Source organism: Haliotis rubra, unplaced genomic scaffold (assembly GCF_003918875.1).
Source record: "Haliotis rubra isolate DU_JTF1 unplaced genomic scaffold, ASM391887v1 Scf90, whole genome shotgun sequence".
Classification (NCBI taxonomy): Eukaryota; Metazoa; Mollusca; class Gastropoda; order Lepetellida; family Haliotidae; genus Haliotis; species Haliotis rubra.
The window spans coordinates 1497411-1514808 of NW_025767635.1; the positions used below are offsets into that span (position 1 = coordinate 1497411).

The window sequence follows — 17398 nt, forward strand, 5'->3', positions numbered from 1 at the left end:
GTTGGTAGCCAGCGAAGCTCTTGTGTAGTCCCTCGATGTCCTTTTAGATGATGACGATCTGGGTTCAGGTGTCCTTCAGCTAACGCCATCGCGAAGCTTCCTCTGCGTCCGGTCCTGGGGAGCGGTGATATGACCTTCGCCAGCGAAGGCTTCCGTGAGGTCTGATGATCAGATTCCGTATCTGAGTATGGCCCGAAGAAGGTGATGATCTTTCCGCCGAAGCGAAGGCTGTACATCTGGGTCCTTCGTCGAGGTGGTCTGTGACTTCCCTCGCCGGCGAAGGCATCGTCGCGTGGCTGCTACGTTGGACGGGGGTGCCTCTGGGTGTGCTCTCACGTTGGAGCCTTCGCCAAGGCTCGGACCCTGGGATGGCTGCTTCTCCAGTCTGTAGTGGCTTTCCATCATGATCATGATCTGCTTCATTAGATCGTCTGGGATGATCTGCGGCGAAGTAGATGGTGCCCTCTCTGCGCTGATAGCGGTGGGGCCCTCAGCGATCTCGTCTGACATCAGTGTAGAGGCATCAGGCTGCATGGTGATCTCTGCTGAAGTCACTGTCGCTGTCACTGGTAAGCTTCTTGTGGCGTATGTGAGGGTATGATGATTGGCTGGTCATCGTAGAGGCCCAATTTCTGCTGCTGGAGCGATCTCGGCTGAGAAAGTTCTCGGCGACTTCCGTAGATTTCCCTTTGGAGGATGGCGCTGCCTTGGGAAGTCACGAAGTCTCGCGTTGAGAAGATGTTGAGGCCCTCTTGGACTTTATCTGCGATGACGGGATGTCTGGGGAGGCCGGTCGCTTCTTAGAGGTGACGGACTGCATCCCACGTCCCTCTTCCGATGGGGTCTCAAGCAGAACACCAGACGGGAGGGGGTCGCTCGACAGCAGCTGACTGGATGGGAAATCCGATGTATCGGCCATGTCTACACCTAGTTTGCGTGACCTATCTGCAACACGTCTCAAGGCGCAAAGATGGTATTTATTAAAGGCAGAATTGGTTAAATTAATGCAGTAACTGCAACGTGAATCAGCGCACAAGGCGTAGTACAACTAGGGCATACTACATGCGGATCAGCAGCGGAAAAACGTAATCTACAAATAGTACAGTTTTTCATCAGCGTAATACTAGCTGAACAATCCGCGAACTCCGTGAATAAACAGTAGAAATACGATTAATTATCAATGCAAATTAATGAAGGATACTAGCTATACCTTTATAGTAAACTATAAGAGGTAACTAACTAAGAAAACCAAAGGATATAGTGTGTAAGGAGACACAGGCGCTCTCGCATCCTGCTCACTGGGCGAAGAAGGAGAGAGTGAAGCATGAGGCCAGAGGGTGGCGACACCTGTTCCCGCGCTTACGGCAGGGGAGGCAACTCTTGGGTGAGTACCAATTAGTGATTTTACATTGAAGGGAGCTTCAATTAAGGAGATACAAGTATTCCACTATGTTCGCAAGAGGAAGGGGACAAGCAAAAGAGCATGAGTCAGGATAAGGAAAAATAATAAGTCATGATGTGAACAGTTCCACATTTCTTTGCAACAAGCTTCAGACTTGCCTGATCTTAGCAATATGCAGTCCATAGATGTCGATGTAGGACAGGATCTCGTCCACCAGACGCACTGTCATTACCTCAAACTCAGCGAAAGTGTCCAGCTGAAATAATTGTGGGGGTGTTTTACATCATAACATGGTAAATATGAAAACAGTTATATAATTAGTTGTTTAGAAAAACCTTGTTGTAAGGTAACTATGATATAGCTTGCTAAATATCTACACCATAAATTGTAGTTAGGTGAGAATGATAAAACCAGTTAGGTAACTAAAACAGACTTTATAGTCAGGTAATTATTCTGTAACTGTCCTATAAGTATCAGAAAACCATGGCATGACTAATTGACATGAAACTATCCTATACTTTGATGTGAGATAAGTCTGATGTCAGTGCTGGCCTCTGTACCTGGTTCCTCTCGGACATGAGGAACTCCAGCTTGTAACCTGGCAACGCCATCTCGATGTACGTCCGTACCAGTCGCAGGTCAGCACTGTTACCTGTAACAAGCAGAAACCATACATAGTAAATCTTTACCTCAGCTAATTTTGAATGAACCTACAGCTGAATACATAATGACTGGTTAAATACTATAAATTTAGGATTATACTTTCGCAGTAAAGTACACATTCTAGTATGTGTTTGGGGGTTGAGGCACCTTCTTGCCAGCACACAAAGTCAGACTGAAGTTGTACACAATATATAAATCTACTGACCATCCAGGCCGTGGACACACACAATGAGGTGGATGCCATCCTGGCCGCCGTCATCCAGGACGTCTGGGACCTGAAAGTATGGCATGCTGGAAGCCAGCTGGGAGGCCTCGCTGGAACAGAGCAGGAGGACATAACAGTCCTGGGTACTTTACATGGAAAGTGAAAAAACAGTTACAATTCCTTATTTTAGGCCAAAATATATCATTTCACTTGTGTTTCAGGTTACTTTCAGAGATCTATGGAAAGAGAACAACAAAATTGAACAGAAGTTGTAGTCCGTCCTATTATCTTCATAACTCAGCACTAGAGCTACCTGTACTCAACTCACCTGTACAGGTGCCCTTGGTATAACTCAGCACTAGAGTTACCTGTAATCAACTCACCTGTACAGGTGCCCGTGGTATAACTCAGCACTAGAGCTACCTGTACTCAACTCACCTGTACAGGTGCCCTTGGTATAACTCAGCACTAGAGCTACCTGTACTCAACTCACCTGTACAGGTGCCCGTGGTATAACTCAGCACTAGAGCTACCTGTACTCAACTCACCTGTACATGTGCCCTTGGTATAACTCAGCACTAGAGCTACCTGTACTCAACTCACCTGTACAGGTGACCGTGGTATAACTCAGCACTAGAGCTACCTGTACTCAACTCACCTGTACAGGTGCCCTTGGTATAACTCAGCACTAGAGCTACCTGTACTCAACTCACCTGTACAGGTGACCGTGGTATAACTCAGCACTAGAGTTACCTGTACTCAACTCACGTGTACAGGTGCCCGTGGTATAACTCAGCACTAGAGCTACCTATACTCAACTCACCTGTACAGGTGCCCTTGGTATAACTCAGCACTAGAGCTACCTGTACTCAACTCACCTGTACAGGTGCCCTTGGTATAACTCAGCACTAGAGCTACCTGTACTCAACTCACCTGTACAGGTGACCGTGGTATAACTCAGCACTAGAGCTACCTGTACTCAACTCACCTGTACAGGTGCCCGTGGTATAACTCAGCACTAGAGCTACCTGTACTCAACTCACCTGTACAGGTGACCCTGGTATTTCATCTCCAATTTCATCCGCTCCCTCAACGTGACAAAACTGAAAACAGAAAGTTAAACTCAGTATGTGCATGAAGCCATCTTAGCAAAGTGAGTGAGTGTGACTGTCTGAGGACTAAGATATAGCAATACAAACAGGCCTTAGTAAAGCATGCCAGTGTTGACTGTCTTAGGACTAAGATATAGCAATACAAACAGGCCTTAGTAAAGCATGCCAGTGTTGACTGCTTTGCCTTAGCTCTAAGATATATCTGGATTGAACATGGCCCTAGAATCCCCTCATTCATGTTGCTACACTGACAGGTGTGTCATGGTGGAGGCAGCTGGATTGGAGTGAGTGAGTGAGTTGAGTTAACTCTGGATCTGTCAATTTCATAGCACCTTAAAGTTGGTCTCATCTATAAAATTATAAATATTTTATTTACAACATACGGACACATATACCATGAAAATAATGAATGTAGATATAAAGATACAAATACACACATCCATACAGCAAAAATATTCACAGGAAGTGCATGACAGGCTGATATCACCACTGTAGAGGTACACGTGACAGAAGTACACACTGTACACAAGGGAGACAACCCTGGCCTACTGTCAAATACATAAACGTGAGACAGGAAACAAGCTCATGTGGCAGCCAATGGAAGCACAACACTGACAACAGCAAGCGGATGATGAGCAGGTCTGTGTGTACATGTTCAAAGGTGAGACAGGAAACAGGCGGTAGTAGTGTTTAGTGCAGGTATATGACGAGTACTGGACAGTGATAAACCAGTCGCATGTTAGCGACTGAGATAGCTGTTCATATTACATGACAGTAAATAATTAGGGTTAGTTGTATGACACATGTATGATATAATATTAAAATCACCGGGATATTAGTAACATAAGTGGCTAGTTCAGTTGAGGTTAGATAACGAGCCACATGCATGCTGGCCAATCAATCTTTCTTTTTGGTTTTACCCAAACATGGCTTAACAGGAAATTAACAGAGCAATATATGACTTGTTCACAAGGTTGAAGAGTTGTCTCTTCAGAGAAGCAATTATTTTTAGTGTCCAATATCAGTTTGCTGAACCTTTTTGCAGTTGTGTGAGCTGTATGTTACATAGTGACAATTAAACAGAAAATATAATAAAAGAAGATTCTGAGACAGAAAATAGTTACTTCCCTTCCCCTGTTAACAAAGAGATTTTTCATGACTGTTACAAGAAAGAAACACTGCACATCAATTCATGTATTCTTAAAACACTTATATATATCCTTCTACATTTGGGAAATTTTGCTGTGTCCTTAAACCAAGTTCTGTTGCACTGTTTTGAACTGTTTCTTACAAACAGCATCTTTGCTGACCACAAAATTTTTCTTTGTTTAAAGACATAAATGAAATCTTTTGATATGTTTTAGTGAAATATGAATAAAGTCATATAGTCATAGAGATTAAGTAGAGTGGCCTCCCTTGTCCCCAACATGCCATCATCTGCATCACAGAAGCGTTAAGGTTGTGTACATCCTCTCAGTCAATACAATCTGTATAGTGAATAACACTGATGTAATACTGGGATGGTAAAACCCTGTAGAAATACTGGGATGGTATAACACTGTAGTAATACTGGGATGGTATAACACTGTAGTAATACTGGGATGGTATAACACTGTAGTAATACTGGGATGTATAACACTGTAGTAATACTGGGATGGTATAACACTGTAGTAATACTGGGATGGCATAACACTGATGTAATACTGGGATGGTATAACATTGCAGTAATACTGGGATGGTATAACACTGTAGTAATACTGGGATGGTATAACACTGATATAATACTGGGATGGCATAACACTAGTAATACTGGGATGGCATAACACTGTAGTAATACTGGGATGGCATAACACTGTAGTAATACTGGGATGGTATAACACTGATGCAATACTGGGATGGTATAACACTGTAGTAATACTGGGGAGGTATAACACTGTAATAATACTGGGGTGGTATAACACTGTAGAAATACTGGGATGATATAACACAGATGTAATACTGGGATGGTATAACATTGCAGTAATACTGGAATGGTATAACACTGTAGTAATACTGGGATGGTATAACACTGATATAATACTGGGATGGTATAACACTAGTAATACTGGGATGGCATAACACTGTAGTAATACTGGGATGGTATAACACTGTAGTAATACTGGGATGGCATAACACTGATGTAATACTGGGATGGTACAACCCTGTAGAAATACTGGGATGGCATAACACTGATGTAATACTGGGGTGGTATAACACTGTAGTAATACTGGGATGGCATAACACTGTAGTAATACTGGGATGGCATAACACTGTAGTAATACTGGGATGGCATAACACTGTAGTAATACTGGGATGGTTTAACACTGTAGTAATACTAGGATGGTATAACACTGTAGTAATACTGGGATGGTATAACACTAGTAATATTGGGATGGCATAACACTGTAGTAATACGGGGATGGTATAACACTGCAGTAATACTGGGATGGTATAACACTGATGTAATACTGGGATGGCATAACACTGATGTAATACTGGGATGGTATAACACTGCAGTAATACTGGGATGGTATAACACTAGTAATATTGGGATGGCATAACACTGTAGTAATACTGGGATGGTATAACACTGATGTAATACTGGGATGGCATAACACTGATGTAATACTGGGATGGATGTAATATTGGGATGGTATAACACTGTAGTAATACTGGGATGGCATAACACTGTAGTAATACTGGAATGGTATAACACTGTAGTAATACTGGGATGGTATAACACTGATATAATACTGGGATGGCATAACACTGTGGTAATATTGGGATGGTATAACACTGTAGTAATACTGGGGTGGTATAACACTGATGTAATACTGGGATGGTATAACACTGTAGTAATACTGGGGAGGTATAACACTGTAATAATACTGGGATGGTATAACACTGTAGAAATACTGGGATGATATAACACTGTAGTAATACTTGGGTGGTATAACACTGCAGTAATATTGGGATGGCATAACACTGTAGTAATACTGGGGTGGTATAACACTGATGTAATACTGGGATGGTATAACACTGCAGTAATACTGGGGTGGTATAACACTGTAGTAATACTGGTGAGGTATAACACTGTAATAATACTGGGATGGTATAACACTGTAGAAATACTGGGATGATATAACACTGATGTAATACTGGGATGGCATAACACTGATGTAATACTTGGATGGCATAACACTGTAGTAATACTGGAATGGTATAACACTGTAGTAATACTGGGATGGTACAACACTGATATAATACTGGGATGGCATAACACTGTGGTAATATTGGGATGGCATAACACTGCAGTAATACTGGGGTGGTATAACACTGATGTAATACTGGGGTGGTATAACACTGATGTAATACTGGGGAGGTATAACACTGTAATAATACTGGGATGGTATAACACTGTAGAAATACTGGGATGATATAACACTGTAGTAATACTTGGGTGGTATAACACTGTAGTAATACTGGGATGGAATAACACTAGTAATACTGGGATGGTATAACACTGATGTAATACTTGGATGGTATAACACTGTAGTAATACTTGGATGGTATAACAGTGTAGAAATACTGGGATGATATAACACTGTAGTTATACTGGGGTGGTATAACACAGTAGTAATACTGGGATGGTATAACACTGATGGAATACTGGCATGGTATAACACTGACACAGCACCAGGATGGTATATGACTGAGATAACAGATGGTATATAGGTTGATACACTGAGAGAAGTACAGCACACACTGACAACATCAAACACAGTCTGAGAAGTCAATCCTTCAAGACCTGAGAAACTGAACATACTAAAGTCATCGTACGGAGGGGGTCTGTACAATAAGAGTTCAGTGTTTATACTGAAACGTTTGTCAACAGATGCTCCATACATATACACTGCATAGCTAGCAATAGTGAAGTGGATCATACAAATGAGTGGTGATATGATGGGCTGGCGTGATGCATGATAAACAAATGGGGTGGTGTTTTGGATAATTCACAGATGGGGTCGTGTAATGAGTACTTAATGGACTGAGCAGTGTGATGTGATGGATCATAAACATGGTGTGTTGGATAATTAACATTTGGGGTGGAGTGTTGGATAATTAACAGATGTGGTGGTGTGTTGGATAATTAACAGATGTGGTGGTGTGTTGGATAATTAACAGATGGGGTGGTGTGTTGGATAATTAACAGATGGGGTGGTGTGTTGGATAATTAACAGATGGGGTGGTGTGTTGGATAATTAACATATGGGGTGGTGTGGTAGATAATTAACAGATGTTGGTAATAGTGGTGTGTTGGATAATTAACAGATGGGGTGGTGTGTTGGATAATTAACAGATGGGGTGGTGTGTTGGATAATTAACAGATGGGGTGGTGTGTTGGATAATTAACAGATGGGGTGGAGTGTTGGATAATTAACAGATGTGGTGGTGTGTTGGATAATTAACAGATGTGGTGGTGCGTTGGATAATTAACAGATGGGGTGGTGTGTTGGATAATTAACAGATGGGGTGGTGTGTTGGATAATTAACAGATGGGGTGGTGTGTTGGATAATTAACAGATGGGGTGGTGTGTTGGATAATTAACAGATGGGGTGGTGTGTTGGATAATTAACAGATGGGGTGGTGTGTTGGATAATTAACAGATGGGGTGGTGTGTTGGATAATTAACAGATGGGGTGGTGTGTTGGATAATTAACAGATGGGGGGTGGTGTGTTGGATAATTAACAGATGGGGTGGTGTGTTGGATAATTAACAGATGTGGTGGTGTGTTGGATAATTAACAGATGTGGTGTGTGTTGGATGGATAAATAACAGATGGGGTGGTGTGTTGGATAATTAACAGATGGGGTGGTGTGTTGGATAATTAACATTTGGGGTGGAGTGTTGGATAATTAACAGATGGGGTGGAGTGTTGGATAATTAACAGATGGGGTGGTGTGGTAGATAATTAACAGATGTGGTGGTGTGTTGGATAATTAACAGATGGGGTGGTGTGTTGGATAATTAACAGATGGGGTGGTGTGTTGGATAATTAACAGATGGGGTGGTGTGTTGGATAATTAACAGATGGGGTGGTGTGTTGGATAATTAACAGATGGGGTGGTGTGTTGGATAATTAACAGATGGGGTGGAGTGTTGGATAATTAACAGATGTGGTGGTGTGTTGGATAATTAACAGATGTGGTGGTGCGTTGGATAATTAACAGATGGGGTGGTGTGTTGGATAATTAACAGATGGGGTGGTGTGTTGGATAATTAACAGATGGGGTGGAGTGTTGGATAATTAACATATGGGGTGGTGTGTTGGATAATTAACATTTGGGGTGGTGTGTTGGATAATTAACATATGGGGTGGTGTGTTGGATAATTAACAAATAAGGCAATAATCATTGAATTACAGGGTGGTGACAGGGTGGTGGGCAGGTACATGAACATGACTTGCCTGAACTGACAATTCAGCACTGACATGTTGTAACTTGTTAACTCAATACTGAAGCCATCCAGGGAGAAGTTGGTGACTTATACTGAATGGGGTTGTATCAGAGAAACATTCTCAGGTCTTGATGGCATAAGTGTTCAAAGATTAGTCAGGCAATAATTATTGAGTCAGTAGTATCAGCAAAGATGCACCAGCTGATTACCTGTCATTGGTATCTACGTCGCTGAAATAAACATGACATATATCTGAGCTACAGTATACAAACAGGTCCAGCACAGCCACCTCCCAGACCTGCTGCCCTGTCAACCCTCAACACTTCACTACAACACTGGGAATGATAAATATTCTTTGGTCATCATCACCAGCAAATCATTTCTCAGTTTGGTAATTTCTGTAACCATAACGATGAGTTTAAAAATATATTCTCACTCAGGATACCTCAAAATGATTAGTCATGCATCTGCTGCTATGAAGCATCTTTCAGTTGTATTGCCGAGTGACTTGTATTGTTTACAAACCCTATATGAAAACATAATGCATATGTTATACAGAACTCAACAGATCCTCTGTTTTAATGGATGTTAAAGAACCTATGTATTTTACCCTGTTTCTCGTAAAACATCAGAGCAAGATTCTGTGAGGCAGCTGTCCTGGGAATACGGTCTATATCAACACGGGTGTTGTATATATGTCAACAATGTTCTACAGTAAAACATGTACTATGTACAATCAAGCAAATAACATCAGCAGAAAACATCAAGTCTTGTGACATATAAGATACAGCTTAAATTTGGGATTACACTGCTGGGTGTCCCATCTGGGACTCGAACCCTCTAACCCACACTATGCCACAATTGTTTAAATCCAATAGCTATACGTTTGGAGCAATGAGCCTCATCCTTCCAACACTTGGTGTTTTCCTTGTAAACATGGTAACCCAGGAGACAACAATGTGATAAGAAAGGAACCGTTGAAATGAAAACAAAGTGATGTATAAGACGACACAATATCAACCGGTGTCAGAGAGGAGCAAATAAAAGAAATTCATCAAACAAAGTTGGCATCACATTTCTTATATGTAAATATTCAAGCTTATATAATCTATAAATGACTTGATAATATCATTCTGAAGATAAACAAATATTTTTATGTAAATTACATACATAGCTATATGTAGAGGTATTGTTTCTGGGAGACATTTTCCGGTGTTACTGTTTTACTGATCCCTTGGTGGGCATCCTGGCATGCCAACCCTGCTTGATACAAACCAAACAACGTTGACGACCGACGAGACACCGTCACCACAGGCTGCTTTAACTATGTCACTTACTTTACGGTGTTGTGGCCAATCGCGGACACCAGTTTGGGTTTCTCTGGTTCGCCATACCTGCTCAACTCGGGATATGATGATGATGATGAGAGTACTCGTCCACGAGGCTGTGGCATGCCGTCACTGCGCCTCATCACAACACCTCCAATGTCCTCCTTCCACTTCTCCTCTTCAATGTTCCGGATAATGTCCGTGTCGCTCGATGCCCGATGACAGCCAAGATTAGACTTAATAGAGGTACTTATATCTAAATGCTCGTCTGATAAATGTATTTTCTCACCAGGATTGGATTTTGCATACTCTTCTTTAAGAAGTTCAAGAATTGATATTTTACTACTACTGCAGTTTTCAGATACAACTGAAGCAGTATCCGTGTTGTCTACAACGATGACGGATGTGACGTCACTTTTCATGTTTAAACCACTGTCTTTTGACACAGTTGACACAGTCTCGGCCACAGTGGCTCCATCTTGTAGTGAGATTTCACTTCCTAAGGCACTATCCACCCCACTGGTGCCAAGAGCAGACTCTTGTACACTCGAGGCTACAGAGACTGGTTTTGTCTTTGACACTTCACCCTCTCGTGTGGCACCAGAATGTGATTCCATGAATTCATCGTACCCATTAGCAACATGAGCATCACTGTCTGGTTTGTCCTCACTATCAGAATCTACTGGAACTTTGTCTTCACTCTCTCCTAAAGCCTGACTTATTCCTTTCGCTAAACTGTCATAACATGTTTTATCAAAATCTAAAGTTTGTCGAACTGACTTCGTTGAGGTACCTGTAGAATTACACGAGTGATCTTTTGACCCCTGTGTCTCAGCTGACTTCGAACAATTAGCACTATCACTAGCAGAGGTGAAATCATCCTGTTTAGGTAAGTTCTGGCCGGATTGATGTGGAATGGGAGCAGTGTGAGACCTGTGTGCCGAGCGAGCACGGCTTGAAGCAGGTGCATTTCCGTTCTTCAGTGATAAATTGTGTTGAAGTGTTTCAAGAGTGTCGCCCCTATGTTTTGATAAATCAGTCAAGTCAGGTAGCGAGTTAACACTGGTCCTGCTCCAACAGGATCTCACAAACAAAGAAGGCATGGACACAGAATTGAAGGAGTAGGTTGAAGGACTTGCTAGATTCGGCTGGGACAACCCAGTTGCTGGACTGAGTGTACCCAGTTGAACGCCAACCGAGTCCAACTCAAATGGTTCTTTCTTCCGATACCCAACCAGTGTTACACCTTGAGCGTCTTTATTTGGAGTTGCCACAGCGCCCTTGGCATCACTGTGTACACTCAGCTCTGCATCGCTGCACGAGTACGATGAAGGTCGTCGAAAAGCTTCAGGTTTGATGTTTTTGATGAACTTTTTGCGTGACTTTACCCACGCTTTATTGGGGGAGGTGCCTTGATCACTGGTCTGCGAGTTGACGGTGGAACTTGAATCAGACTTGGTGACTTTTTCTTTCTCCTTCTCCTCCTCAGTTTTCTGACGGATAATGGTACTCTTCCTCTTAGCCAGTTCTGTGAGAAAACAGCATGTTAGGAGAAACAACATTTGCTATGAGAACAGATGCTATGATTATATACAAGCTGGTTTAGCAGTGAGTGAATGAATCCTGTTAGTCACCAACATGCTAGGCTGTAGTCTGAGGCAACTTCATCTGTCATCAGACAACCAAGAAGCTGTCAGTTTTCATATCAGACAAGCAGCTGTCCAAGATATTTGTACTACCTATTTCTTTAAAAAAATATGTCTTACTTGGGAATCATGTCAGCTACACTGTGCCACAAAATCCAAGCCCTTGGTTAACTAACCTCTGTTTTGAACAGTATTTTGTATTCTTATTGACTTAATGTGAGAAAAGACTAAGCAAGAGTTATTATCAGACACAATTCTGGCAAACACATTACACCACTGGGAGGACTGACTGACTGAGTTTGGTTTTACGCCGCTTTTAGCAATATTCCAGCAACATCACGGCTGGGGACACCAGAAATGGGCTTCACACATTGTACCCATGTGGGGATTCGAACCCGGGTCTTCGGCCCATTGGGAGGAAGTCATTGAGGTCAATGAAAGAACATCCCTGTGAACTATATCATGCAATATTTAATATTGCTGTTTTCATGGTTCAGTCTTTTGGTTAATGCTAGAGATCTACAGAGCTGATCAGTGTTGCTATGGTTACCATATGAGTTCTGCCACTGGTCGTGGTAGATGTCCTCGAAGATGATGGGCAGGGAGGTGAAGTCTCCGTCCAGGTCTGCACACTCCACAGGCAGGGATGGAATGCTTTGGAAATACACTGAGTTCTTCACTAGGCTGGCCAGGTCAGCGTGGCCGTGGATGCTGCAGCAATAGGAGGGAACATACAGACCATAACCCACCTCCCGTTGTTGCTGGGAGTCATGACACACAGACAAGTCCACACCACCCCAACCCACCTCTCATTGTTGCTGGGAGTCATGACACACAGACAAGTCCACACCACTAACCCAACCCACCTCTCATTGTTGCTGGGAGTCATGACACACAGACAAGTCCACACCACTAACCCACCTCCCATTGTTGCTGGGAGTCATGACACACAGACAAGTCCACACCACTAACCCACCTCCCATTGTTGCTGGGAGTCATGACACACAGACAAGTCCACACCTAACTAACCCACCTCCCATTGTTGCTGGGAGTCATGTCACACAGACAAGTCCACACCACTAACCCAACCCACCTCTCCCATTGTTGCTGGGAGTCATGACACACAGACAAGTCCACACCACTAACCCACCTCCGTTGTTGCTGGGAGTCATGACACACAGACAAGTCCACACCACTAACCCAACCTCCCATTGTTGCTGGGAGTCATGACACACAGACAAGTCCACACCACTAACCCCACCTCCCGTTGTTGCTGGGAGTCATGTCACACAGACAAGTCCACACCACTAACCCAACCCACCTCCCGTTGATTGCTGGGAGTGATGTCACACAGACAAGTCCACACCACTAACCCACCTCCCGTTGTTGCTGGGAGTCATGTCACACAGACAAGTCCACACCACTAACCCAACCCACCTCCCGTTGATTGCTGGGAGTGATGTCACACAGACAAGTCCACACCTCTAACCCACCTCCCGTTGTTGCTGGGAGTCATGACACACAGACAAGTCCACACCACTACAACCCACCTACCGTTGTTGCTGGGAGTCATGTCACACAGACAAGTCCACACCACTAACCCACCCACCGTTGTTGCTGGGAGTGACAAGTCACACAGACAAGTCCACACACACAGACTAACCCACCTCCCATTGTTGCTGGGAGTCATGACACACAGACAAGTCCACACCACTAACCCACCTCCCGTTGTTGCTGGGAGTCATGACACACAGACAAGTCCACACCACTAACCCACCTCCCGTTGTTGCTGGGAGTCATGACACACAGACAAGTCCACACCACTAACCCACCTCCCATTGTTGCTGGGAGTCATGACACACAGACAAGTCCACACCACTAAACCCACCTCCCGTTTGTTGCTGGGAGTGATGACACACAGACAAGTCCACACCACTAACCCACCTCCATTGTTGCCGTTGTTGCTGGGAGTCATGACACACAGACAAGTCCACACCACTAACCCACCTCCCGTTGTTGCTGGGAGTCATGACACACAGACAAGTCCACACCACTAACCCACCTCCCGTTGTTGCTGGGAGTCATGACACACAGACAAGTCCACACCACTAACCCACCTCCCATTGTTGCTGGGAGTCATGACACACAGACAAGTCCACACCACTAACCCAACCTCCCGTTGTTGCTGGGAGTCATGACACACAGACAAGTCCACACCACTAACCCACCTCCCGTTGTTGCTGGGAGTCATGACACACAGACAAGTCCACACCACTAACCCACCTCCCTTTGTTGCTGGGAGTCATGACACACAGACAAGTCACACCACTAACCCACCTCCCGTTGTTGCTGGGAGTCATGACACACAGACAAGTCCACACCACTAACCCACCTCCCGTTGTTGTTGCTGGGAGTCATGACACACAGACAAGTCCACACCACTAACCCACCTCCGTTGTTGCTGGGAGTCATGACACACAGAGTCACACCACACACAGACAAGTCCACACCACTAACCCACCTCCCCGTTGTTGCTGGGGTCATGTCATGACACAGACAAGTCCACCACTAACCCTAACCACCTCCGTTGTTGCTGGGAGTCATGACACACAGACAAGTCCACACCACTAACCCACCTAACCCACCTCCCGTTGTTGCTGGGAGTCATGACACACAGACAAGTCCACACCACTAACCCACCTCCGTTGTTGTTGGGAGTCATGACACACAGACAAGTCCACACCACTAACCCACCTCCCACCTTGTTGCTGGGAGTCATGACACACAGACAAGTCCACACCACTAACCCACCTCCCATTGTTGCTGGGGTGGGAGTCATGACACACAGACAAGTCCACACCTCACACCACTAACCCACCTCCCGTTGTTGCTGGGAGTCATGACACACAGACAAGTCCACACCACTAACCCACCTCCCGTTGTTGCTGGGAGTCATGACACACAGACAAGTCCACACCACCTAACCCACCTCCGTTGTTGCTGGGAGTCATGACACACAGACAAGTCCACACCACTAACTAACCCACCTCCCGTTGTTGCTGGGAGTCATGACACACAGACAAGTCCACACCACTAACACCCACCTCCCATTGTTGCTGGGACAAGTCCACATGTCACACCCACCAGACAAGTCATGACACACACCTCTAACCCACTAACCCACCTCCGTTGTTGCTGGGAGTCATGACACACAGACAAGTCCACAGCACTAACCCACCTCCGTTGTTGCTGGGAGTCATGACACACAGACAAGTCCACACCTCTAACCCACCTCCGTTGTTGCTGGGAGTCATGACACACAGACAAGTCCACACCTCTAACCCACCTCCCATTGTTGCTGGGAGTCATGACACACAACCCACAAGTCCACACCACAGACACCCACCTCTAACCGTTGTTGCTGGGAGTCATGTCACACAGACAAGTTCCACACCACTAACCCACCTCCCATTGTTGCTGGGAGTCATGTCACCACAGACAAGTCCACACCACTAACCCACCTCCCGTTGTTGCTGGGAGTCATGACACAGACAAGTTCACACCTCTAACCCAACCCACCTTTTTCCTCCACGTTATTGTCAAAGTTGATGGCTCCTCCCTTTCTCATCCTCACGTTGTTGCTGGGGTCCTGTGTGGTCTTCCACACTGTGTGATGTTCCTCCCTACTTGTCCTGGGGTCATGTCCTGTGCAGTGCTCCTCCTCCACGTTGTCCTGACTTGTGTTTCCTCCCCCTGTTCATGTGGTCCTGGGCTGTGTGACCTTTCCTCTCACGTTCCTTTCTGTCTGTGTGCCACGTTTCCACCTCCTCAGTCCCTGTCTGTGTTGTGTCCTTCTGTGTCATGTTCTGTGGGGTCATGTTCCTCCCCCACTCATCCTGGACTGTGTGTGTTCCTCCAGTCCGCTCATCCTGACTGTGTGATGTTCCTCCCCTTGGACTCATCCTGACTGTGTGATCCTCCTGTGGTCCTCCTGTATCTCTCCTGTGATCCATGTGTCCCATGTGTCCTCCCCCTAGCCTCATCTGACTGTGGGTGCCTCCTCCACTGGTCCTGACTGTGTGTGATCCTCCTCCCTACTCATCCTGACTGTGTGTGATCTCCTCCCCCACTCATCCTGTGTGGTGTTCCTCCTACTCATCCTGACTGTGTGGTCTCCCTCCCTACTGTGTCCTCTCCTCCATGACTGTGTGGTGATTCCTCCCTACTCATCCTGACTGTGTGTTGTTCCTCTTTCCTGACTGTGTGATGTCTCCTCCTACTCATCCTGACTGTGTGTGTCCTCCTCCCATCATCCTGGACTGTGTGATTCCTCCCTCATCCACTGTGTGTGGTCCTATGTGTGTGGTCCTCCCACTACCATTCCTGACTGTGTGGTGTTCCTCCCCCTACTCATCCTGACTGTGTGTCCTCCTCCTACTGGTCTGACTGTGTGGTGTTCCTCCACGTTTCCTGTGTGGTCAGATTCCTCCACTGTGTGACTGTGTGTCCTCCTCCCTACTCATCCTGACTGTGTGTGTTCCTCCCCATCCTGGGACTGTGTGATGTGTCCTCCTCCTACTCATCCTGACTGTGTGTGTGTTCCTCCCCTCCTGGTGTGTGTGATTCTCCCCTACTCCTGTGACTGTGTGATGTTCCTCCCCACTCATCCTGACTGTGTGTGGTCCTCCCCTCCCTGATCCTGACTGTGTGTGGATGCCCCATCCTGTGTGATGGTCCTCCACTCCTGTGTGTGTCCTCCTCCCTGACTGTGTGTTCCTGTGTGTGGTCTCCTCCTGGTCCTGTGTGTGTCCCTACTGATCCTGTCTGTGTGTGTGCTCCTCCCCTACTGGTCCTGACTGTGTGATCCTCCTCCTCCTACTCATCCTGACTGTGTCATTGCTCCTCCCCTACTCATCCTGACTGTGTTCCTCCCCTCTGACTGTGTGCTCCTCCCCCTACTCATCCTGACTGTGTGTGATGTTCCTCCCCCTACTCATCCTGACTATGTGTGGTCCTCCCCCTACTCATCCTGACTGTGTGTGATGTTCCTCATCCTCCACTGTGATGCTCCTCCTCTACTGATCCTGACTATGTGATGCTCCTCCCCCTACTGATCCTGACTGTGTGATGTTCCTCCCCTACTCATCCTGACTGTGTGATGTTCCTCCCCTACTCATCCTGTCTGTGTGATGCTCCTCCCCCACTCATCCTGTCTGTGTGATGCTCCTCCCTACTCATCCTGACTGTGATGCTCCTCCCCCTACTCATCCTGTCTGTGTGATGCTCCTCCCCTATGTATCGCCTCTGTGTGATGTTCCTCCCCCTATTTATCCCTCTGTGTAATGCTCTTCCCTATTTATCCTGTGTGATGCTCCTCCCTATTTATCCCTCTCTGTGTGATGCTCCTCCCCATTTATCCCTCTGTGTGATGCTCCTCCCCTATTTATCCTGCCTGTGTGATGCTCCTCCCCTATGTATCGCCTCTGTGTGATGCTCCTCCCCCATTTATCCCTCTGTGTGATGCTCCTCCCCTATTTATCCTGT

The 17398-nt window shown here is 45.4% G+C and overlaps 1 protein-coding gene across 1 annotated transcript in view; it reads right to left on the reverse strand.

The window, feature by feature from the left end:
• The window catches only part of LOC124263952 (protein FAM135A-like), a 68810-nt gene that overhangs the window by 13530 nt on the left and 37882 nt on the right, over window positions 1-17398 (reverse strand). Inside the window, exons 11-18 of the mRNA XM_046698679.1 lie at window positions 15434-15607; window positions 14305-14315; window positions 12405-12615; window positions 10218-11736; window positions 3314-3373; window positions 2271-2380; window positions 1963-2054; window positions 1561-1658 (exon numbers count right to left, since the gene is read on the reverse strand). Coding sequence (XP_046554635.1) covers window positions 1561-1658; window positions 1963-2054; window positions 2271-2380; window positions 3314-3373; window positions 10218-11736; window positions 12405-12615; window positions 14305-14315; window positions 15434-15607 — 2275 coding nt within the window. The remainder of the gene's footprint in view (window positions 1-1560; window positions 1659-1962; window positions 2055-2270; window positions 2381-3313; window positions 3374-10217; window positions 11737-12404; window positions 12616-14304; window positions 14316-15433; window positions 15608-17398) is intronic.